The sequence below is a fragment of the Phyllobates terribilis genome, unplaced genomic scaffold, assembly GCF_046119375.1.
Source record: "Phyllobates terribilis strain yellow unplaced genomic scaffold, ASM4611937v1 Scaffold_2__4_contigs__length_985480577, whole genome shotgun sequence".
Taxonomy (NCBI): domain Eukaryota; kingdom Metazoa; phylum Chordata; class Amphibia; order Anura; family Dendrobatidae; genus Phyllobates; species Phyllobates terribilis.
Window position 1 is genome coordinate 369,250,677 of NW_027362762.1, and position 26,419 is coordinate 369,277,095.

Genomic DNA, 26,419 nt, shown 5'->3' on the forward strand with positions numbered 1-26,419 from the left:
GGACACACCTGCCAAACTAATTAGCACAGGTGTCTGCAATTGCTTACAGTGATATAAAGAGCCCTGACACACATCACCATCAATGAGTTTAACTGACAAACAAACAAATTCTTCCCTTATCACTCCTAAACACTTTTTGCATAATAATTTGGAACGCAGTGTACATGTGCTTTTCCACAAAACACCAGTGGTTCACGTAGTGAATCTTACAGTTCTAACTTGCCAACCGTGGTCTGTATGGAGTTGTTCAATAAAGGGCCCAAAATTAAGATAACATAGATGGGAGAGATCTCTATGAATAGGAATTCCTAAGTATTTGATACCCTGTGAGGGCCAGGCAAAGGGAAAGTTGGACTGGATGGAATCCTATATGGATTTGGGGAGGGAGACATCGAGGGCCTCAGACTTCACTGCATTGATTTTAAAATTTTACCATGTAACAAAGTGATCTATTTCAGCCATAACAGCATGGATGGATATATGTGATTGAGTGATATATACTAGGACATCATCAGCAAATAGAGAGCACTTGTACTCGGTGCCTCCCACCTCAATCCACCTAATATTGGGGTTATGGCGAATTGATGAGAGCAGGTGCTCCGTCACTAGGATGTATAAGAGAGGGGACAGAGGACATCACTGCCTTGTCCCATTGGTCATTGTGAAAGGTGATGAAAATGTTCTGACGCACCCCCTGGGCCTTGGGACACCCGGAGCCAGACCCTTTTTGGTGGGTGCTGGTGGTTGTAGTCTTCGTGGCGGCGACCTGGTTCCGTGGCTCAGGGCGGTCAAACCAGTGGCGGAACTATTTATGTGGTTTTGATGTTTAAATGTCCGACTACGCCACCCGTGGATTGCGGTCAGAGTGAACCGCCGCTACAGGGCAGACCGCTGAGGCTGGTGTTGTGGGTGCAGCAGAGCGTAGCATAACTCCCCATGGGAGGAGTATAGCCTCAGGGCAGTGTATGCGGAGGATGGGGGTGATGGTGCAGGGCAGCAGCAGTAACGACACGGAGTCAGTGATGCAGTTCAGGGCCTTTACTCACAGTTCTTATTATCCAGACCACGTCTGCAGGTAACGGCTGCCCACGTCGTACTGTGCTCACCAGGTGAGGGGCTCAGACAACTCCCAGACAACTTTGGAGCACTTCACAGGACCCCCTTTGTGTGTCCTTTGTCTGGCCTTTCTTACCAACACTTCTGTCCGGCTGCCTCGGGCCTCCTCTTGGTAAACTTGGCGCCAGTTTCCCTGACCCTATGTGGTGCCATCCTAGCGGGTGTAGCGAGGGGCTGCGCCACATAAAATGTCAGAGCCTCCGGTTTCTAGCTGAGGGTCGTTTCCTGCCTCCACTAGTTCGGGGACCGGTCTCCCCCTTTGGCCTGACCCCTCCATGCAGGTGGATTCGGGCGTGCGGTGGCGACTCGCCCGTCCGCACCCCTGGGATCCCTTCATTCCTCGTTCCTGGAGCCTTCTCCGCTCCTCTTCCTTCCTTCTCCCTCTTCCATGCCTGGGCCTCTGTTACTAGGCCCGCCTCCGGAGCAGAGCTCATGCAGAGCCCCTGCTCCCTGCCACTTCTGCTCAGACTTCTCTGCACTGAACTAAGATGGTGCCCACCTTTTATACTCCCTTCTCAATGCACCCAGGAACTGCTTCCTCCCTGCTCCTGCACTACAGGGTTCCCCTTCCTCAGTGTTCCCTCCCCCCACTCCAGCCAGGGACAGGGACTGTCGTGCCCATCTCAGGGGCATATTGGTCGCCCTGCCCCACGGCAATGTGGTGTAATGCATGCAGGTGTCGGGTCCTGATCCACACTCCATCCTTACCTGAGAGTGAGATATCACACCTCTGGGTGAGGTGCAATACGTCTGTAGCAACCGAGCCCTCAGGGTGCTACAGTTCCATATATCTTCAGCCTAGGTGACGTATTGCAATACAGGGCCGTGATTTTGGCTATAAAAGGGTCCCCTAGACCCCTACCCCAAGCTTTTTAAGAGAATCATAAATGGCGTGCCAGGAGACTCTATGGAATGCTTTCTCAGCATCCAACGAGAGTATCTAATTACAAATTTTTAACTGCATCTAGCCCAGGAAATACTTTGTGCCTAGTAGCAGTGTCTGCTAGTCAGCGGATTATCCCTGCTGTTAAGCAAGCTGCACCACCTGTAGTTTAGACACTTAATTTTTTCAAAGGAAATGCTTCGGGACCATGGGATACTTAGTGAAGAGCATCAGGAGGCACCTTAAGGCATAGGGGCTGGGACTGGCAGTAGGATGCCTTGCGGTGGACAGCCGAGCTCGATCCTTATAAAAGCATTTTAACTGCAGCAGCTTTAGTGGACGCTACTGGAGCTGGAATTACCGCGGCTGCTGGCATGAGACTTGCCCTCCAATAGATCCTTGTAAATGGATTTAAAGTGTATTCATTCAAATTAGAGAGACAATTTAAATTAAAAAGCTTAGAGCTGCCTCCACCACAGGGGGGCTCGCTCGACCCACCAGCGGACAGGCACCAGTATTGGGAGAGGGGGGCTGGCCGTCAGGGTTCACCGCGGCTCTGGCACAAACCCGGCGACACGGAGGTGGCACGGGCAGGAGCGGACTGGCCGTGTCGGCTTCTCACTTTTTGGATTTTAGAAGGGCATGACATGCCTATATCTGTGTCTCCCCCTCCTTTTACTCCTCCACCTCTTTTATTTTCGCATGACTATATGTACTTGTCACTTTTCCATGTGTTAGTTATGTCTTCTGAGCAGTTTGTCAGCTTTTGGACACCTTTGAAGGTGTTTTCTATGTGTTTCTATGTGTTTTTGTTTGCCTGCCATTGGTTTTAACGGTGTTCGAAGGTGTTCGACGAACAGTTCGACGAACAGTTCGGCGAACACACAGGTGTTCGACGAACCGAACCGAACTCGAACACTACGGGGGTGGCTCAACACTAGTTAGCAGGTATATAAAAGCGGCTGAATAACAACCTAAATAGATTGGTAAATTAAAATAACAATTTGATGGTAAAGTTTAAAAGGACAATGACAATAGAAATTTAAAAGTACAACGAATATAAAATATTAAAATGGCTAGAGGTAATGACAATGATTGAGATAAATGGTGGGTATCGGCGTGGAATAAAAGGTGCAAGTGAAGTCCTTGTCAGATCCTGGTTAGTCAGCTGGTTAGCAGTTCATAAGAGTCCGCTTGTATAATAGTAGGAAGCGGGGGCCAAAGTATGGGTGACAGTCCAGTTGCTGGGTCTAGAAAAAACGGATAAGAGATGTATTCTCTTATCTCTTATTTGCATGAAATGGTTTTCATACATAGAATGGGAAGTGGAGCTTGCTTATGAATTTCCCTGAAAAGACAATTTTACATACTTTTAAAAAGAATGCAATTATTTACTTCTACAATTCCCATGCTCCACGATAACAAGTCTACTCTATTGATGCTATTGACATTATTGGCACTTTTAAATAAATCTGGTAAGGTATCCACAGAAACACTAATGTTCAATCAAATGAGAATGATTATTCCCCTAATTAAATTCTCAGATGGTGCTAATTTCTTATCAGGACTTGCAGTCCAAAGACATGTAAACCCCAATGAAAAGTAACAATTTTTGTAAACCTACAAAAAAGAGAAAAAATCACACACAGCGTTAAACAATATGGTATTGTACTTCTAAACTGCCTGGTAAAAATTTCAGATCCAGCTCTCATTGTGATTCAAGAGTGTTCAATGCAGATTTCAATTGAATTCTGTTACAGGATTAAAAATGATGCCCTCGTCTCCACACACAAATGGAAGTTTTATATTAATATAGCATAGCAAAAAGAGAATTCTTAAATGAGGCTCTTGAGGTGTTTATTATATCTCTTGTGTTAACAGCAACATTTCAGTTCTTTGCTTATATTCTGTATAACTCTGAGTCTGTGCTGAATTGACCTTACAAAGCAATTTCATTGTAATGCAGCTTTTTTTACAACAAGTTTTAGCATTCTTTTCAACAGTTTTTTTTACATTAAATTGAACATTATAAAAGATTGTAATGAACAGACTGTATCACAAGTGAGCTGCTGCTTCACCTTTGATCAATGACACAATGTATAAACCCCAATTCATCAATGTCTTTGCACCTGTTTTTTATCTAGTTGTATGTGTTTTGTGCCTTTTTTGTCTGCACCCATTTCATTGTTCTTTTTTTTAGTCTATTTTATACGTGCTCACCTAAAACGGGAACTAAACGACAAGACAAAAAAGGAAAGTGACTTAATCCCCCCTCTCAAATGATGAATAAGGGCCTTAGTGTCTACTCTTCGTGGTTAAGAAAAATTGTTTCAATAACTAACTAACGAATAACTTTCTTATTTTTTATATTTTTCACATTTTTACTTAGGGGACTTGAATCTGCGATTGTCCGATTGCTTATATTATGTACTGCAATATTTATGTATTTCAGTTAGAGAGAAAATGAGATTCTCCTGTAGAGCTCAATCTGTGGCTGGGTCATTGGTTGCATCACAGGAGCTAATGGGATAATTAAACTTCTGCGATTGGACCTTGTTCCAGTGGCTGCAGTTACTGGCAGATGCTGGCATGGTAATCTGCCAGTAACTGCAGTGGGATCTGCCTGGTGTTAGGCAGCATTAGCTCCTGAATCAGGGCCAGCTCTAGGTTTTCGTGGGCCCCGGGTGAAAGAGTCTCAGTGGGCCCCTTTAACGCTTACCACGATTCATGATGCATAGATATGGTGGAGAAATATAGGTACACAACACAGGGCCTAGGCTGTCCCCTCATCCTTCACATATGCAGACACTCACACGGTACGTAGACATGCACGCGCACATAGTACGCAGACATGCAAACACACACAGTGCGCAGACATGCACGCACACACACAGTACGCAGACATGCGCACACACATTATTCAGACATGCACACACACAATACACAGACATGCACACACACCGTACGCAGACATAAACACACACAGTATACAGACATGCAAGCACACAGGCACGGTACACAGACATGTACGCACACACGCACGGTACGCAGACATGCACGCACATGCAGACATGCGCGCACACACCTGGTACACAGATATGCACACATGCATTACACAGACACGCACATACACAAACATATACACAGATATGTGCACATACAGACATACATACAAAATTGAACATAAATTCTTAAAAACATATATAAAACAGACATAAATATATACAGTGGGTATGGAAAGTATTCAGACCCCATTAAATTTTTCACTCTTTTTTTCATTGCAGCCACTTGGTAAATTCTAAAAAGTTCATTTTTTTCTCATTAAAATACACTCTGCACCCCATCTTGATTGAAAAAAAACAGAAATGTAGAAATTTTTGCAAATTTATTAAAAAAGAAAAACTGAAATATCACATGGTCATAAGTATTCAGATCCTTTGCTCAGAAACTCATATTTAAGTCACATGCTGTCCATTTCCTTGTGATCCTCCTTGAGATGGCTCTACTCCTTCATTGGAGTCCAGCTGTGTTTAATTAAACTGATAGGACTTGATTTGGAAAGGCACATACCTGTATATATAAGACCTCACAGCTCACAGTGCCTGTCAGACCAAATGAGAATCATGAGCTCAAAGGAACTGCCCAAGGAGCACAGAAACAGAATTGTGGCAAGGCACGGATCTGGCCAAGGTTACAAAAGAATTTTTGCAGTACTCAAGGTTCCTAAGAGCACAGTGGCCTCCATAATCCTAAAATGGAAGAAGTTTGGGACCACCAGAAATTTTACTAGAGCTGGCCGTCCAGCCTAACTGAGCAACCGTTGGAGAAGAGCCTTGGTGAGAGAGGTAAAGAAGAACCCCAAGATCACTGTGGATGAGCTCCAGAGATGCAATAGGGAGATGGGAGAAAGTTCCACAAAGTAAACTATCACTGCAGCCTTCCACCAGTCGGTGCCTTTATGGCAGAGTAGGACGACAGAAGCAAGGATGACTGGTTGCAATTGAAGGAAACATGAATGTGGCAAAGTACAGAGATATCCTGGATGAAAACCTCTTCCAGAGTGCTCTGGACCTCAGACTTGGCCAAAGGTTCAACTTTCAACAAGACAATGACCCTAAGCACACAGCTAAAATAACAAAGGAGTGCCTTCAGAACAACTCTATGACCATTCTTGACTGGCCCAGCCACAGCCCTTACCTAAACCCAATTGAGCATATCTGGGGAGACCTGAAAATAGCTGTCCACCAACGTTCACCATCCAACCTGACGGAATTGGAGAGGATCTGCAAGGAAGAATGGCAGAGGATCCCCAAATCCAGGTGTGAAATACTTGTTGCATCATTCCCAAGAAGACTCATGGCTGTACTAGCTCAAAATGGTGCTTCTACTCAATACGGGACATCAATGCGGGTGGCAGGAAAAGTGGGGAGGAGGGGCGGGGGAGAGGAGCAGTGGTCCCCACTTTTCCTGCCGCCCGCATTGATGCCCTGTATTAAGAAATAAAGGACTGTTTTTTCTCAAGATTCAGTGAGTGCTGCCTTTCACTTTTCTTCGTATGATACTTGCATGGACTATTCTTTAACTGCACCATCATAGGAATCCAGGAGTATATGAACCAGAACATTGCATGGTAATTTGCTGCAAGTGATATATGGGATGGTGCTTTATGACTTTTCTCCTCGTAGAACTAATTATCTGCTATCCAACCAACAACCTTTTTTAACACTGCTCTGGCTCCAAGAGTCTTGTTCCGTGACCCCCTAAGAATTGGGACAGGAAGGTAGGTCGACATGATGTGGGTGTTTGCTGTGCTCCCTCAGCAGGCACAGTTGCATCTTGCCCATGACCTCGGTCTCTGCGTGCCACATCATCATCCTGTCCACTTCCCTTTCCCTTGCCACGTGCCTTACCCATTTTAAATAGTCTATAATATTTTGCAGCTTGCAAAAAAATCGGAATTACCGGTAATACCACAATATCTGATCACGTCTGATGACCAATTCTTTTGCCCAGTGAGGGTATAGTGATGCTATTGGTCAGAGAACAAGTGTGGATATATTTTTGATGCCCAAGTATCAGACTTTAAATGGTCTATAATATTTTGCAGCTTGCCAAAGAAATCAGGTTTAATACCATAGTATTTGATCACATCTGATGACCAGTTCTTTTGCCCAGTGAGGGTATAGTGATGCTATTGGTCAGTGAACAAGTGTGAATACATTTTTGACACACAAGTGGCAGACTTTAAATGGACTATATTATTTTGCAGTTTTCCAAAAAAAAAATCAGGATTAATACCGCAATATTTGATCATTCACGTCTGATGACCAATTGTTTTGTCCAGTGAGGGTATAGCGATGCTATTGGTCAGCAAACAAGTGTGAATATATTTTTGACACACAAGTAGCAGACTTTAAATGGACTATAATATTTTGCAGCTTGCAAAAAAATCTGGATTAATACCACAGTATTTGATCATGTGTGATGACAAATTCTTTTGCAAAGTGAGGGTACAGTGATGCTATAGGTCAGCGAACAAGTGTGAATATATTTTTGACACACAAGTAGCAGACTTTAAATGGAGTATAATCTTTTGCAGATTGCAAAAAAAACAGGATTAATACTGCAGTAATATTTGACCACCTGAGATGATGGACAAGTTTTTCTGCTTCCACAATACAAAAATGCTAGTCATATCAACCAAATCTGGCTGTATGCTGCTAACAAGCAAACGGAGCAGTAAAAATTTGTATTATATTGCTTTTCACCAAAATTAGCATGTTTAATTGCAAAAAGAATATTATCAGCCCTGATATCTAGGGCTATTGATAGGAGTTCCAGCAGCAGAAACAACATGCAATGGACCATATTCTGTACTATTCTAGCTCTCCACAAACTCTGCCTAACTTGTGCTACCAACAGGATTAATATTTTCTTCAGAATGAGCCCTTACAAGGACTGTTAGAGTAGATTTCTAATAGTAGTGTGGAATCTCTGTTTAAAATAAATGGCAATTCTGTCCCTCACTCAGCAGCACCTCTCCCTACTCTGCCTGTTTGACCGGTAGATTGTGACAAGCATAGGGTCTTATATAGACCCGATGACACTATGTGGCCAGCCAATCACTGTAATGCCACAACCAACATGGCTACAGCATTACAGGAACTGTCACGCAAACCCTGCATAGTAATTGGCTGCCTAAAGTGCACCCAACATACTGGGCAAGGACTTCAGCTCCCGTCTGAGCATTTCAAAATTACTCACTGAGTACCAAGCATCTCGAGCACTGTGATGCTGGGGCGAGTACCGAATAGTGGCGAGCATGTTCGCTCATTACTAATATATATCCAATAAATGTACACACTTTCATAGTCATAATCCGACTTTACAGCTGAGGAACAAAGTGTGTATGTAGGAGGTGGTCCAGGGAATTTTATACAGATTGTACTGCAAAACTCAATGTAGACGACAATACTACCTTAAATGATGCTCCAGACTTCAGCTGATGTGTCTCTGCCCAAAAAAGACAGAAGCAGGGGGCGAGCCCACTGGAAGACATTCCGGTATCTGGTTGGCCAGTCTGACACTGGTTATTACTCAGTATTCTAGATTGACATCACATATCAAAAATGTGGTATTTAATATTCACTTCTATGTTCTTTAGAATTTATTATAGCATTCTACAGAACAGCATACAATCATTTTCTGCTGTAATAGATATATTAGATATAAAATTTAAATTCAACCACTTTTGTGTAGCATTGATTGGAAATTCTCTTACTAATAAGTTTTACTGAAGATGAAAAGAAAGCAAGAATCAATGCATTTTAAAGTCACATTGCATTTAACTTTTGATGCACTAAATTTTTAATCTAAACATTATTATCTACATTTTTTTTTTCAATTTTATGACTTCCCAAAAGTCCAGAAAAAGATTTTTTAACTGAGTGACAGACACCAGATGTTTTCTGAAGTAGAATATTCACAGACCTAAACTATCAATGAATCTGCATACAGCTGTACGGGCCATTTTTTCAAGAAGTTTATACAAGTTTTCTGGCCTAAAACTGTTTGTAAAATTGCAAAATTTTTGTAACATATGAAGTTTTTATATCACTCCCAGCCAGCTCCACCAACTTTTTAAAAAGTGGGTAGAGCTTAGCCAGGAGGGGGCATTGAAGAGTGCCCCGACAATTTCATCACAATTAAAACCCCAAAAGTTGAATAAAATACAAGAAAAATTTTGTATAGTTACTAATTGGTGTACATTTCTTGCAGTTAAAAGATGCCCCTAACTGATTTTGCGGTGAATTTGCTACATCTTACTTCGGTGTGCACTTCAAGACTTGTGTGCAAAATGATGATGATTCTAGACATTTGTGCCTGAATAGCATTGTGCTGTATATTGAAATGTTGAATTATCCATCTTGAGACTGTATAGGAGTCTCAGGATTGTGCTTTGTAGGTAGAGTGGGTGGGCACTGAGGGTTGAAGGATTTGGGCAGAGGGGTGGATACATCTCTGGTAGAGAAGTCAGTTGGCATTACTTTGTGGGAAATGTAGTGCAAAAGACCAGAGAAAGAAAATGCAGGAAGTGCAGTATTTTAACAATAACAAACCATAAGTAAGGCTGCATGGGACTGCAGGGAATGTAAAAGTAAGCAAAGGTAAAAAGGGAGTTTGGAGGCATATTACAGAGACAGAGAAATATATATGTATATATATATATATATATATATATTATTATTTTTTGTGCTAAGAAAACCCCTTTAATCTGAATAATTAATATTCTATAATTTTTGTGCAAACAGCTCCTATGCAGATTTATATGTCTCTGTGAGTAGAGTCTTTGTATAAACATTGCATGTCTGATTTTGAAGTCATATGACACACAAAGGAGAAGAAGAAACAATATACAAAACATGAAAAGCCTCACCGTGCTTTGTCGCTGCATCAGTAATAATTAACTCCAATCCATGCTGTCAACCAGCAGTATGCAAAAATAGGGAAAAGGGTACTTTTAACAAAGGGTAATATTGCCAGAAACACATAAGAATCATTCTTTATTTTTTTAATCATGGATATACCTGTTTTTGACGGATGAAACAAATGGAAGTTTTATTAAAGTACCGATCCTTTTTCCTATTTTTGCTCCCTGAGAAGTAGAACCGGTTGTGAGAAAGTAGCTCATACCTGCAAGATCAGACTGCACAAAAGTTTTGTTTGTAGTCTGCCACCATTGTCGTATAGAGCTGCAAAGGAGCTGTATTGTGTACAAAAATTTATAGGATTTTTTGGAAGATTTTTTAAAATGATTAATTTTTATATTTTACATGTATTAAAGCAATAACAAAGTTCCATATTCTTTAAGAAAATAGACAGGACTATTATATAAAAGAGGCTTTGAATGGACTTATAATACAACAGATTTCATAGTTTGTAAGCTATTATGCTATTTATTAGCGCCCTTTGTTGTAAGGGGTTGATGTTGTAAGAAAAGAAATAAGTACATACAAAATTGGCGGAGCTGCTTTTGTCACTTTTATATTGTACTTTGGCAGGATTTGATACTATCTGCAGTCCATCATGATTTCTTTATTACTTCACAAGCTGCTGGACTGCTCTTTAGTAGTTGTTTTGGAATCTCCCTCAGAAAATATTTTAGAACATATCCCGAGGGCATACAAATCACAGTGTGCTAGTTGACAGAATTTCAAAAAAGATTCTTTGATTCCTGATGTTCAACCAGCAGAAGGATATTTCTGTCCTGTCAAGCTGTGGCTGATTGCGAATCAAATGCTCTAGCAGTGGATTAAAAAAGATATTGTACATGTTTAGAATTCCTTACACTGCAATCTTCAGTTACATGCTTTTCTTTCAATGTATTCTTTCTTAAACTGAAATCTATAGTCATGTCTAGCTCAATACACAATGCATAATTTATAATAAAATTAAGAAATATAGTCCCACAACCACAGTATTGAAATATTGCCAAATGCAGTAGTTTTTCTCCTTAGTATTTAATTGGCTATCTATCTATCTATCTATCTATCTATCTATCTATCTATCTATCTATCTATCTATCTATCTATCTATCTATTATCTATCTATCTATATGCCACATTCATACTTTTAAATTACAGTATATTATGCCTGCCGATGTACAGTAAATCTGACAGGCATCCTAGCAGGTCTACTCCTAACATAAATACTAAGATGGCCATGTCATAGCAACAAACAGTCCCCGCCATCATGTTTAGGGAAGCTGATGAGGTGACAGAGGACGTCAACTTTGCAAACCAACCATATCTCTATTGAGCACATAAATTGGCTTTGATACTGGCTGAACTCCCCTGTTTCTGATGTGTGACAAACATGTATGGTGGTATGTGGAAACTATATTCCCACTACATTGTGTATTTATGGCACAAGTGTTTAGGTTTTAAAGGGCTTATCCAGGACTACGCTCAGTTGATAACTACCAGCCTGTTCTGCCCAGTGCAGATCTTTGCCAGCACAGAGCAGTCTCTGACCGCTCCTTGTGGTGAGTGTACGGTTACCCATGAAGTCATGTCAACAGGGCAGCGGCTTCTCTTCAGCTTTGCTTTGTTGACAGGGTGTAACTACCTATGTCATGCTGATTGACAGTCGGGTTCCTACTGCATAAATGCAGGAAGCCAGTGGTCAATCAGTATGACATTTGTAGTTTCGAAAGAGCTGCCTGGAAGAGGAAAAGCTGCTCTGTTGACGTGGAGCCGCTGAATCGCTGGCAGGAGTTCTGAGCCAGCACCAGGTAAAACTGGCAGGTAGTTGATGATAGTTTTTTAACTCAGGGTAAAAAAATAATTTAGTTCTGGATAACTACTAAACAGTTCATCTGTCTAAGGGTCAGCATTTTTGGGATGTGACCATATTCAATTGCCCTGACTCTGCAACATGCATAGGAGCAAATTTAATAAGATTGTTGTTTTATATGCCAGACTTAAACAAGCACACTACTAAGAAAATATGTGAATTTTTAGAGTTCTACATACTCCTGGACAGAGCCCGTCCAGTGCGCGCGGCATCGCTCCATACACTTGTATTGAGAGAGGCCGCTCCCCATCTAGTGACATGCCATTCAGTAGGCGTGGCCGACTAGAGGATGTGGCCTTTCTCTATACAAGTGTATGGAAATGAGGTTGCGCCCACTGGCCGGGTTCTGGGGGGATGTATAACTCATACCCTCCTGTCCCGGCTCAGAAACCGGCGAATCCCTGCACCACACAGTACGTGCGCTGATGGGATTCATAAGTCCATAGTCACACAGAGTGACTGCAAACTTATCAATTTGGACTGGACAACCCCTTTAAAGCATATTTAAATTCAATTTCAAGCAGTGCTAAAAAAATATCAAATTCAAGATTATAATAAATATGTTACATATATTTTGACAATGTTTGGTAATTGTATAAGTCATTATTCTATGATATTTAAAATGTAATTATTTCAATCCTCAGGCACTTGAAGATGGCATAGCAGAGCAGCTAGCTTTTGTGAAAACACTGAATGTATCTGGCAGAGAGATTGTTGAGCAGTCCTCAACTGCTGACGCTGCTTGTATTAAAGATAATTTGGATACCTTAAATTCTCATTGGAATACAATCAACAGGAAGCTGCAAGAGAGAAGAAGAAGGTGAGTACTCTTTTATTTATGCAACAGTTTTTCTATTACTCATCAAGTCTTGTTTCCAAGAAATCCTAAAACCAGCACCACTAGTGGAAGACAATATTAACTACTTGGCTGTGAGAAGTGGCCATTCAGGAAAATATCCAAATCCCAAACATGCAAATACATATGGTACATTTGTCCATCCATATATATATATTTGCAGTATTATTGGCATCCAATTCCCAAAGTAGGCTTTCCTTACTTACTTGCAATTAAATATATTGAACCTCATGCTTGCTTAATATAAATGCTAGAGATGAGTGAATAGTTTTGCAAAAAAAAACCTAATATATTGCACATTTTCTGAAAATGTCATATTTTTCAAAATCAAAACTTTTTGATGGATCCGATTCACAAGAATCCAGCAGCAAATGGGCAGGCCATTTTTCTGGGCTTCATTAAATGCCATGAAGGGGTTAAAATAGGAAATGATTATACTCACCAGTCTTAGTCCCATCCTTCAGATGTCCTGCACTGCTCTCCTTCTATTCCTTTGCTTGCTTTGAATCTGCTCTTCCGGTCTTTGAATTGGCTTTTGGTTTGGTCCTTGGATCAGTCATTGGCCTAGATCTTCAGTTGCTGATGGGGCCTCACATGGTCATTGACATGTGGCACCCACCTTGTGACTGCACGGGTCAGCACTATTGTTGAACGAGTATGTTCTATTAACCCTTTCGCCGAGTATGATCGGGCCGAGCTCCGAGTATTTACAGCTGTTCGGTGATGCGTTTGAATCGCTCCCGTGTGCATGATTTGCGACTGTTTGACAGCTTTATTACTTGTGAGGAATGTCTATTTCTTACACATTCCTCCCATGTAATAAAGCCGTCAAACAGTTGCAAATCATGCATATGGGAGCGATTTAACCTTATCACCGAGCAGCTATAAATACTCGGAGCTCAGCCTGAGCGTACTCGGACAGAACATACTCGCTCAACCCTAGTCAGCACACATTATTGATATGTTGCTCCCCACATGACTGTGTGAGGCCACATACCTGATCTGATCTGGGCAAAGAGCAAAGCGAACATTGTTCCAAAACAAGCAGAGGACCAGGCTGTGGGAGCAGAACAAGTGAGTATAATCTTTTATTATTTTTGACCCCTTTCAAGCCCTCTGATTAGTTTTCTGTGGGGTCTGGAGAGAGATAAACCTCTTTTCAGATTTAATTGCATTCAGACCGAATCAAATCTGCCTGCCGATTCAAGTGAATCAGCCTGGAACAAACTTAGGGAGATTTGCTCATCTCTAATCAATACCTTGAGCTCAGCGAACCTTTTGATGACGTTTTTAATAATTTCATTTCCTAAATAAAACATAAAAATTTAAAAGTGATGAAAAATATTGACTGATGCAGATAAATAAATATCTCGGTCAATAGTTTGTTTTCTTTCTATGTAAGCAGCTATGAATCTGTGTTACTCCACATACCAGTCCAAATATTCAATCCCATGAAAGTATTCAATCTTTGTGCATGCTGCTGGATTACAAATGATATTTGCACACTTTTTTTAATCATGGTTTATTGGAAAATGACTTTTAGATCTAGAACATTTGTAAATGATTTCTTATTTGTTAATCCTGAAATAAAAAGTCATTTATATCGTGAGTCATGTGATCAAACATTTCATGACATTTATAGAACAAGGCTAAACCATCTCTTATTGGATTTTTTTCTTGGTTTATCTTGAGTCTAGTCTGTTCTTCTTTGCTTTACATTTACAATCCATTAGACTAATTCAACTGAAATAAACATTAAAATTTATTAGTTTATACTAGTGATGGGCGAGCACTAAAATGCTCAAGTGCTCTTTACTCGAATATAGAAAATCATAATGCTCAGGTGCTTAGTTTGAGTAACGAGCATAAAGAAGTCAATGGGAAACTTAAGCATTTTTCCTGCAGACCCCACCAGGACGTCTGTGGGGGGTGGAAAATCGCTGAAATGGATGGATGGAAGCACCGCTGAAATGGAATAAGAACAGCATGGGGAAGACCCCTGGATGCATCTCTGACTCCCAGGTCGCTGATGGAAACAATGTTGTCAGAGTATTATGCCATTTTTATGGACTGACAATAAAACATACAAAAATAAAGATAAAATGGATTTTACAGGAAAATAGGTTAGGAAACATTCTTTCTTGTATGATGACTTGTATATCAGGCAAATTAAAAAAGAGGAGGAAAACAAACCCCCTCCATCTGTAACCATATTTCCCTGTGGTTTTTAGCAATATATAAGTAAATAATTAAAAAAAATGATGTGGGGTCCCCCTATGTTTAATAACCAGCTAAGGCAAAGCAGACAGCTGCGGGCTGATATTATCAGGCAGGCAAGCGCTGCGGTTGTTGCTCCTTTCCCAGCCTAAAAATACCATCCTGCAGCCACCCCAGAACTGGCACATCACATTAGTCAAAAATCGCAGCTGGCATCAACCCCTGGAGTTAGTAATGGAGAGGTCTCTGTCAAACACCCCCATTACTAACCCAGCAAGAAAAAGGAAAAAAACGCACCCAAAAATCCTTTATTCACAAAAACACTCCCCGACAAATGCCCTTGTTCTCCCATTCATTAAAAAAAAACAAGTCCCATGCAGTTACGAAGTTGTCCAATGATCACATGATGTCCCACATCTTTTAAAGCATATAGAACGCCGTAATGACGCTCCATAGGCTTTTGCAGTCACCACTGTCGGGCATGCTGCTCCGTGAGACTGGCCGGCTATGAACTGATGTAACCTCAGTGACGTCGGTGAGGTTACTTTAGTTCATAACTACCTGGGTCTCACAGAGCACCGTTACTGGCAGCCCAATCCTCTTGACCTGACGGAATCGCTGGAGTTCGTCAGACTGCCGGACTGCGCGCTGCGCGATCCAGCAACTGTGAGGCCCGATAATCTTAAGGGCACTTTTAAGTGAGACTTCAAGGTTACTAGTGTTCCCAGCTGCTGGAACACCGGGAGGCTGTGAACTCTGGTAACCTTAGTTCACAGCCTCCAGGTGTCCAAGCAGCTGGGAACTCCTTAAAGTCTTGCTTAAAGGTTCCCTTAAGGTTTCCGGACCTCACAGCTGCCAGGAGACGCGGTGGCTGTGAACTCCAGCATCCGAAAAGAGAAACCATGCAAAAATATGTCCAACCTAGGATGTAGCTTGTGAGCAGTACACACCCCCAATGGGAGCGAAGAAAGAAAAAGAAATCACACCCGTTACAGCAAGTCAATGGAGAGTGGGCTTAGACTGCCAGAAAACAGGCAGGTGAGCCATAAGTAGCTCCACCCGGGAAGAGGGGGAGCCTTGGAAAAGTGCACCCCCAGAACAGCAGGCCAGAGTTATTGTTGGTGAGCAGATAGAGGGACAAACAAGTGACTATGGAAATATTTCATAATGCAGCAGAAGGGATGAATAGCAGCAAAGGAGCAGGATATGCCGCCTTGAGGACTGTGGCCACTGCTGGATCAGGTCGAGCCTGTTAAAAATCCCCAGGACCCGGAACCGGACCTCAATGCCAAGATGTCTGGGCCAGTCCTCGAACCCAAGCATGACCTCCGGGAATAAGCCATGTGCACACAACACATTGGGTACTTGGTAAGTTTTTACCTCAGTATTTGTAAGCCAAAACCAGGAGTGGCACAATCAAAGGAAAGGTATAATAGAAACATGTGCATCACTTGTGCATTTTTTAACCACTCCTGGTTTTGGATTACAAATACTGAGGTAAAAAATTCACCAAATACTCAACATGTGCAGGTGACCTTTTACTAATGAGTGGGTAAATCTGCAAAAACAATGATAAAAAATGCATCACCTTCCCTAGAGGAGTGGTTGGCAGAAATTGCTGCACCCAAGCGCATGGAGATGTTAGTTTCTCATTCCCATGAGGTGAGGAGTAAAACATCAACCAAGCGGTTCCACTAGGATGCCTTTCTGGATTTGCCTTTGTATAGGACCATCCGTAATAATACGCCTTCAATTTAAATCACTTGCACCTTGTTTTCTTCAGAATGGTACATCAGGTCCCACGGCCGCGTCTAAACCCTGGTAACCCTGTTGTCTGTCTATCTTTGTCTTTTACTTAAGATTTTTTTTCCCCATTTATGTATCCCTTTTGTTCTGACTTTTTCTGGGTCTTTAGTCCAACTTATGTCAGGGCGATATTGGTAAAGAGCCTGCCCTTTGAGTCTTAATTGTATTTCACCTTCGTGGGATTCTAATGTTGACATTATATATCCTCAGGGACTGAGATGTGAGGGTGTTTATATGTTTGAATTGCATAATAAGACTTTGATAGGTCTACTACTGTTCTCTTGGCCTGGATATTACTTGGTTGTTTCTGTAATTGTTTCTGTTGTTTCGGTTGATTATTCATGAAATTCTTAATAAAGTTGAAGAAAAAAAAAATGTATAAATAAATGCCTTTCAATACCACGTAAAAAATGCGACTATTCTTCGCAGTGTTTTCCATGCCAAGAGATGCAGAAATTGTGCAGAAATTTCTGCACCAAATATTTTATGTCTGCACAGATATCTTTTTGGTTCAGATTTCACAGATACTAATGAGCACTGCATGAAAAACGCATGTAAAAAATGTTTCAAAAATGTATGGGGTACCTAGGGTATGTGCACATGTAAGGTATTTCTGCACCATCTGTTTGCATGAAAAACACAGCATTTTGATGCATTTTTCCTGCTGTTTTTACTTGCTATTTTTAGCTTATTAAAGCTACTTGAAAAAAGAAAAAAAAACTTATATAAAGAGATAGATAAATAAATAGATAGATGATTGATAGAGAAATAGAGACATAGCTAGATGTAGATAGATACACCGATAAACAGATAGATAGATAAATAGATACATGACAGTTGACCTGTTGACCCGAAACGTTGCTGAGCCCCAATGGGCTATTAAATCATTATTTTTTTCTGCCTTATTCTTTTTGTAAGATGATAGATCGATACTACTTTCTAGGTAGTTTTACTGTAATAAATAAATAATTAATTTAAAAAAATGTGTTATTGGGCCCTTCCCAGGCTAAAAATAGCAGCCCTCAGTTGCCCCAGAGTTGGTGCATCATATTCTGCCCTGGAGCATTGACAATCAGGGTAATTGTTTTTTTGGGTTGATGTTAGCAGTTGCCACTGACACCAAGTCCAGGGGTTAGTAATGAACAGGTAGACACCCCCATTACTAACTCAGTAAGTAAAAAGAAAGAAAGCACACATACAGAAAAGTCCTTAAAAAAAAACACTTCCAGATAAATCCTCTCTTTCACCAATTTAATAGCCAAAAAACTCTCTCCCGCAGGTCAGACATAGTCCACACTCAGGTCCCACGATGATATACGACTACTAGATCTGGCGGCTGTGTCAGGAAGGTTTCCGCCGGTCACACTAGGGGCAGTGTGGGAACTGATGGTTTTGAACGGCGGTAACCTTCCTAACATCACCACTCATCACATCAGCCTGCTATCACGCTACCCTCAGCATGAGAACTGGCAGCGGCTTCTACAGCATACCAAGCTTTGTTCTGTGAATGAGGCATCATATGCTGCGGACGTCGGAGCAATGATCGTGGTGCCATGGACTGTGTCAGACCTGCGCGGGACCTTTAATTTGTAATAAATGGGGGGAATTGTTGGGGAGTATTTTTTAAGATAGAGCACTTTTGTGTGTGTTTATTTGTTTTTAAATAACTCAACTGCCAGTTAAGCAGATGTAAATGCTTAATGAATATTCACTGCTTCCCCCGTCCATCTCTCATCACGAAGAGATGAGCGGGGGAAGAAGTGAATTTTCATTTCATCCCCAGTGGGCCGAGCATCAGGTTCCCAGGTCTTCGATAGACCCAATGACATGATGTGGCCAGCCAATCACAGTAATGCAAGTAGCCAACATTGCTACTGCATTACTGTGTATGGCAGGCAATCCCCACATGTTGATTGGCGGTCTAACATCCATGAAGCATGCGGGACAGGGACTCGAACATTGTGCCCGAGCACCTCTGATACTCTGACGTGTAATGAGCGAGCCCAAACACCCTAATGCTCAATGGAGTAATGAGTATTGTCGAGCATACTTGCTCATCACTAGTTTATACCTAAAAAGTTGCTTGATTTCTCAGCAAATACATCTTTACATAGACCATAAGGTTCACACAGAATCATTTTAAGGTTTTTGTTAGGGAATGTTAGGGAATGTCAATTTGAGAACTAGTAATGAACTGTGCATATTTATGCTAGTTTTCATAGTGTTTTAGCTGCATTTTTTATGTTGTTTCATTGATTTATTTATTATAAATTACAGATTGCTTTACGGTATTGTGTTTTACCAAGGAGCTGAATTTAGGGAACCTGGTTTCCAACTGTTCGAAAACAAGTAGAGGTGGGCTCCTCTTTACACACAGCCTTACATACAGAGATGTGTGATCTGAGGTTTGGAAAAAGAAAGGGCAAAGTAGCTAACACATTTTGAAGAATTATTTAGATATTTTTTATAGTTTTGATTATAATAAGACAAAATATGTTTTATTCTGTATGTATATACTGTTCCTTAAAAAAAAATTGCATGCGATAATCACTCATGCACTTCATACTTTGGCCTACTCATTAATTTTCACTACTTAAACAACTAGGTAAAAAAAAATATAAGAAACCTTGTTAGCAATTTGTCTGAGAAATAGGTATTTTCCTCCATGTATAAGCCACTTCTCCTTCACCAAGCCCGTTGAACCCATTATCCACTCTAAAAACTGCTAAAATCTGTCTCGTTTAAGACAAAACAAACTGCCAGTTGACGGAGGGAATGGTTGAAAATATCCATTGAAGTCTATGGGAGGGGTGTGGAGTGGAGAGCAGCAGAGTAAAAGACAAACTAGCAAACACAGAACTGTGCTGATACTTTCTAGTAAGTGTTTATCTCACCCCTGTGCTGGATTCACAGCTCATCTTCAGTATATCTTTCATGCTGCCGCTTCTGTTGTGTACTGCTTAAATCAGTAGAACACGAATACATCATATTTATGTGAGCAATGTATGCAAGTAATAATAATAATCTTTATTTATATAGCGACAACATATTCCATAGTGCTTTACAATTCAGAGGTTCATATACAACAGTCATAAGTAACATAGCTAAAGATAATACAATAATTAAAGCAAAAATAATGATGACCCTGCTCGTAAGAGCTTACAATCTACAATGAGGTGGGGTGACACAAAGGACAGGGGCTTATTTACAATGATGATCCAGCCATCTCTGCATGAGCTCGTCACCAGCCAGTATTTGTAGTGCTTTTGGGTGCGGTGGAGTTTGGTGGAGATTTATGTTTGGAGAAATAATGAGGACTACAAAAATATAAAAGGTCTTCAATTGGGGAGCGTGAAAGGCCACCCTAAACAGGTGTGGTTTTCGGGAGCACCTAAAACTGTGTAAGTTGTGGTTCGTCCTAATTTCTTGGAGTAGAGCATTCCAAAGAATAGGTGCAGCTCGGGTGAAGTCTTGGAGCCGGGAGTGGGAGGTACGGATTAGTGCAGATGTTAGTCGAAAGTAGCTTGCGGAGCATAGAAAATGGGTAGGCCGATAAACAGAAATGAGAGAGGAGATATAGGGGGGTGCCGTGCTGTGGAGAGCTTTGTGGGTGAGAACAAGCAATTTAAATTGGATCCTACAATGAATTGTCAGCCAGTGCAATGACTGGAACAAAGCGGAAGCTTCCGGGTAGCGATTAGCCAGATAGATGACCCTGACTTCTGCATTAAGGATGGACTGGAGAGGGGAATGTCGAGTGAGGGGGAGGCCAATTAATAGAGAGTAACAGTAGTCAAGGCAGGAGTGGATCAAGGCAACAGTGAGGGTTTTTGTTGTTTCCAAGGTGAGAAAGGGGCGGATTCTAGAGATATTCGTCAGGTGCAAGCGACAAGAGTTGGCAAGAGATTGTATATGGAAGGTGAAGGAAAGATTGGTGTAAAACACAACACCAAGACAGCGTGCCTGCCGGCTTGGCATTATTGTGGTGCCACACACGGAGAGAGAGATGTCAGATTTAGGGAGGTGAGCAGACGGCAGGAGCAGAAGAAGTTCAGTTTTGGAAAGGTTGAGTTTCAGAGAGTGGACATGATGTTGGAAACTGTGGTCAGACAGTCACTGGTGTTCTGTAGTACAGTGGGGGTAAGGTCAGGGGATGAAGTGTATAGTTGTGTGTCATCAGCATAAAGGTACTGAAAGCCAAATTTGCTGATGGTTTGTCCAATTGGGGCGGTGTAGAGAGAAGAGGAGAAGAGGGCCAAGGATTGAACCCCAATAGTGAGAGGAAGGGGTGAAGAAGTGGAGCCAGCGAACGATACACTGAAAGAGTGTTTAAGTAATCAAATCAACTAGTCTCTACTTACTGAAAATTAGTGAAAAAGAGAACATAAAGGAAGGGAAACTGATGAAGAATTCAGTATACAAGTCATGTAATGGGCTGAATCAGTGTAATTCCTCATCTACACACAAATGGTAACCTATTTTAAAAAATCTCCCGAAATGACACACACACTAAAGACATGCATGAGACAGAAACATTTAGGGTATGTGCGCACGATCAGGATTTGCTTGCAGAAATTTCTGCAGCGTTTCTACAAGGTTGTACACCTCTTGGAAGCGAAAACGCTGCAGAAAATCCGTTACATTTTTGATGCGCTTTCATGCGTTTTTGCCTGCAGATTTGCCATGAGTTTTTTCCAATGCATTGTATAGGAAAAACGCAGGCAAAAACGGACAAACAATGGACATGCTGCTTCTTTTAACGCACATAAAATTCTGTAAGGAAAAATCCTGATCATGTGCACTGATCTTGCAAAATCTCACTGAAAATGCTGGGATAAGGTTTGCAATGCATTTTTGGGGCCAATTCCACTCAGATTTACAGCATCATAAACGCATAAAAAATGCACCGTGTTCACATACCCTTAAGGAGGACCTGTCCCCTGGTCAAAAATGACCAGCTTTTGCTCTTAATTTATTTCTGTTGCACTCCTAAGAATGACATTTTTTAATCTGACCTGCTGTTCCAGAGAAATGGGTCTTTTTTATTTAGCGCTAATTTTTTATTGTGTGGGCATTGCTCACATACTACTGTAGGGCATGTCTTTAGGCTGCTTTGCAGTTTTAGCCTGAGAGCAACACCCTCTTATTAAACAGCATAAAAATTAGCACGAAATAAAAAGGTCCATATATCTGGAACTGTATTGTAAATTTAAGATAGAAAAAAATGGAATACTCAGAGGATCAGAGGGAATAAAATAAAATAAATTTGGCCACTCTTGACCTGGTGTCTAGTCCTCTTTAAACACAAAATTTGCTGCTTTTCAACTGTAAAGATATCAGCAGTTGACATTCTAAAATGTTAAAAACCTTCTACCGTACTGTCTACGTGCACTAATTTCTGCCATCAATGCTATATAGATCTGCAGTAATAAGCTAGCTACCTAGATCTTAAAGTTTTATGACCCAAGTAAAAATCCATGTTCATAGGGATAAAAACACTTGCTAATTTATTGTTGTGTTTAGTATTCATTAAACATTTATGGAAAGATATGTTTAAGTGTTTGAAGTCCAGTCTTCTGCTGCAGTGCGGAGACGCCACAGGCATTATTAACATCTCATCTCGCATACATTTTCAGGTGTTCATAGGAATGCGTAGTGCTGCAAAACGGAGGAGGATGCTTTGGTTAATGTCTCTGTTATTGTAAACTTATATCTTTAGTATAAAACAGTATAGACTTTACATCCTCAGAAGGCTTTGAATATCATATATACACATGTGTGCATATCTCTTCCCAAGGGCTTGTGCAGATGACCGTATTTTTGGTCCAACTTTGATCCGTCAACACATCACATCGCATTCAGACCAATGTTGTTCTATGGGGCCGTGCACATTTCCAATTTTTACTCGGACCGAATCTGTTTGAGAAAAAAAAATGCAGCATGCACGAATTGCATCTGCAAATCGGATCGCACTTGGCCATGCATCCGAATGTGGTGCAATTTTCACGCACTGACAGAATGCAGAAGATGAAGAAAATTTTATTTTCCATCTTCTCCTCATCTGAAAAAATCAGATCACATTCTGACCAAACTCTGATCAGAGTGTGATTAGCATAATCGGACCCATTTTCTCAGATGAGAGAGGAAAAAAATAAATAAAATAAATATACATTTATACTATTTTAGCAACACTGGGTATTTTAGGCACATGCAGCAGCTGCAAAAGTTTGTTGCTTAACCTTAACCCCTTTAACACCCCAAGCCTGTTTTCACCTTCATGACAAGGCAAAATTTTACAATTCTGACCAGTGTCAATTTATGTGGAAATAACTCTAGTACGCTACAACGGATTCCACTTATTCTGAGATTGTTTTTTTTGTGACATATAGTACTTCATGATAGTCATAAAATTTGTTTGATATGAATTGTGTCTATTTGTGAAAAAATTGGAAATTTGGCGAAAATTTGGAAAACATCTCAATTTTCAAACTTTTCATTTTTAAGAGAGAGAGGTCACACAAAATAGCTGATAAATAACATTTCCCACATGTCTACTTCACATCAGCACAATTTTTGAAGCATAATGTATTTTTGCTAGGAAGTTAGAAGGGTTAAAAGTTGACCAGGTATTGCTCATTTTTCCAACAAAATTTACAAAACCATTTTTTTGGGACCACATCACATTTGAAGTGACTTTAAGAGGCCTATATGACAAAAAATACCCAAACCATTCTAAAGACTGCACTCCTCAAAGTACTTAAAGCCACATGCAGGAAGTTTATTAACCCTTCAGGTGCTTCACAGTAATGTGGAAGAAAAAAATGAACATTTAACTTTTTTTCAAAATTTATTAATTTGGACCCAAATTTTTTATTTTCACAAGGGTAACAGGAGAAAATCGACCACAAAATATTTTGTGCAATTGCTCCTGAGCACGCCGATACCCCATATGTGGGGTAAAACTACTGACTGGGCGCACGGCAGAGCTCGGAAGAGAAAGAGTACCATTAGACTTTTGGAGCTCGAAATTGTCTGGAATCATTAGCTGACACCATGTCACATTTGGAGAGCCCTTGATGTGCCAAAACAGTGGAAACACCCCACAAGTGACCCCATTTTGGAAACTAGTCCCTTCAAGGAATGTATCTAGATGAGTGATGAGCACCTTAAACCTCCAGGTGCTTCACAACAGATTATAATGTAGAGTAGTGAAAATAAAAAATCTTTTATTCCCATAAGGGTAACAGGAGAAAATGAAACCCACAATTCGTTGTGTAATATCTTCTGAAAAATTAGAAATCCCATATGTGGGGGAAAACCACTGTTTGGAGCACGGCAGGGCTCAGAAAGGAAAGAGTTACATTTTGGAATGCACACTTTTAATGGAATTGTCTGAGGGTGTCATGTTGCGTTTGGAGAGCCCCTGATGTGCCTAAATAGTGGAAAACCTTCACAAGTGACCCCATTTTGGAAACTAAACCCCTCAAAGATTTTATCTAGATGTGTGGTGAGCACGTTGAATCTATAGGTGCTTCACAGAATTTTACAACGTTGATGTGTGAAAATTAAAAAAAAAAATTTCCCTCAAAAATGTTTTAGCCTCAAATTTTCAAGGATAGCAGGAGAAAATGGACCCCACAATTTGTTGCGAAATTTCTCCTGAGTAAAACATATGTGGTCGAAAACTGCCTTTGAGGCACAATGCAAAGGTCAGAAGGGAGGAAATGCCATATTGGGGTTCAGATTTTGCTGAAATGTTTTAAAGGGTGCCATGTCACATGGGGGAGAGACCCTGAGGTGCAGGAACAGCAGAAACCCCCATGTGTAATGTCATTTTCCAACCTACACCCCCAATGAATTCATTTAGAGGTGCACTGATCAAATTGACACCATATGTGCCTCACTGACTTTTATACCATCCGGCGGTGAAGAAAAAATTATAGCGCGATGAGTTGGAGATTTTTTGCTACCATTTTGTTGGTACATAACATTGTTTGATCGCTTTTTATTCAGATTTTTCAGACAAAGAATGAACAAAAAACAGTAATCCAGTTATTGTTTTTATATTTTTATGCACCATTCACCATGCGATAAAAGTGATAGGACCGATTTATTCATTGGGTATTTAACAAAAATTAATTTGTGTTTGCACTGCCTTATTCTGATAACTACGACTTTATAATTTTTTGCCGAATGAGCCTTATTAGGGCTTGTTTTTTGTGGGGGTTTTCATTTGCATCATTTGTACCATTTTTTTTTTACATATGATTTTTAATCAGTTTTTATTACATTTTTTGCATGTCAGTATGATGAAAAAGTTACATTTTTGGTACACTACCGTTCAAAAGTTTGGGATCACCCAGACAATTTTGTGTTTTCCATGAAAACTCATAGTTTTATTTATCAAATGAGTTGCAAAATGATTAGAAAATATAGTCCAGACATTGACAAGGTTAGAAATAATGATTTTTATTAGAAAGAATAATTTTCTCCTTCAAACTTTGCTTTCGTCAAAGAATGCTCCATTTGCAGCAATTACAGCATTGCAGACCTTTGGAATTCTAGCTGTTAATTTGCTGAGGTAATCTTGAGAAATTAGACTCCATGCTTCCTTAAGCCCCTCCCACAAGTTGGATTGGCTTGATGGGCACTTTTTGCATATTATATAGTCAAGCTGCTCCCACAACAGCTCAATGGGGTTGAGATCTGGTGACTGAGCTGGCCACCCCATTACAGATAGAATACCAGCTGCCTGCTTCTTCCCTAAATAGTTCATACATAATTTGGAGGTGTGCTTTGGGTCATTGTCCTGTTGTATGATGAAATTGGCTCCAATCAAGCGATGTCCACAGGGTATGGCATGGCATTGCAAAATGGTGTGATAGCCTTCCTTATTCAAAATCCCATTTACCTTGTGCAAATCTCCCACTTTACCAGCACCAAACCCCAGACCATCACATTACCTCCACCATGCTTGACAGATGGCATCAGGCACTCTTCCAGCATCTTTTCAGTTGTTCGGCATCTCACAAATGTTCTTCTGTGTGATCCAAACACCTCAACCTTTGATTCGTCTGTCCATAAAACTTTTTTCCAATCTTCCTCTTTCCAATGTCTGTGTTCTTTTGCCCATATTAATCTTTTCCTTTTATTAGCCAGTCTCAGATATGGCTTTTTCTTTGCCACTTTACCCTGAAGGCCAGCATCCTGGAGTCGCCTCTTCACTGTAGACGTTGACACTGGCGTTTTGCGTGTACTATTTAATGAAGCTGCCAGTTGAGGAGCTGTGAGGAGTAAATTTCTCAATCTAGAGACTCTAATGTACTTGTCTTGTTGCTCAGTTGTGCAGCGGGGCCTCCCACTTCTGTTTATACTCTGGCTAGAGCCTGTTTGTGCTCTCCTCTAAAGGGAGTAGTACACACCGTTGAAGGAAATCTTCAGTTTCTTGGCAATTTCTCGCATGGAATAGCCTTTATTTCTAAGAACAAGAATAGACTGTCGAGTTTCACATAAAAGTTCTCTTTTTCTGGCCATTTGAGAGTTTCAGAGAACAAGCAAATGTAATGCTTCAGATTCTCAACTAGCTCAAAGGAAGGTCAATTTTATAGCTTCTCAAATTAGCCAAACCTTTTTCAGCTGGGCTAACATACTTGTGCAAAGGTTTTCTAGGGTCTTCTAAACATCCA

General features: G+C 40.7%; 1 protein-coding gene across 11 annotated transcripts in view; it reads left to right on the forward strand.

Annotated features, from left to right (window-relative positions):
• Nucleotides 1–26,419, forward strand: part of DMD (dystrophin) — a 3,940,859-nt gene that overhangs the window by 2,437,927 nt on the left and 1,476,513 nt on the right. For all 11 annotated transcript variants that reach the window (XM_073664716.1, XM_073664719.1, XM_073664714.1 and 8 more), the window contains one exon: nt 12,499–12,674. In XM_073664716.1, the coding sequence (XP_073520817.1) occupies nt 12,499–12,674 (176 nt within the window). The remainder of the gene's footprint in view (nt 1–12,498; nt 12,675–26,419) is intronic.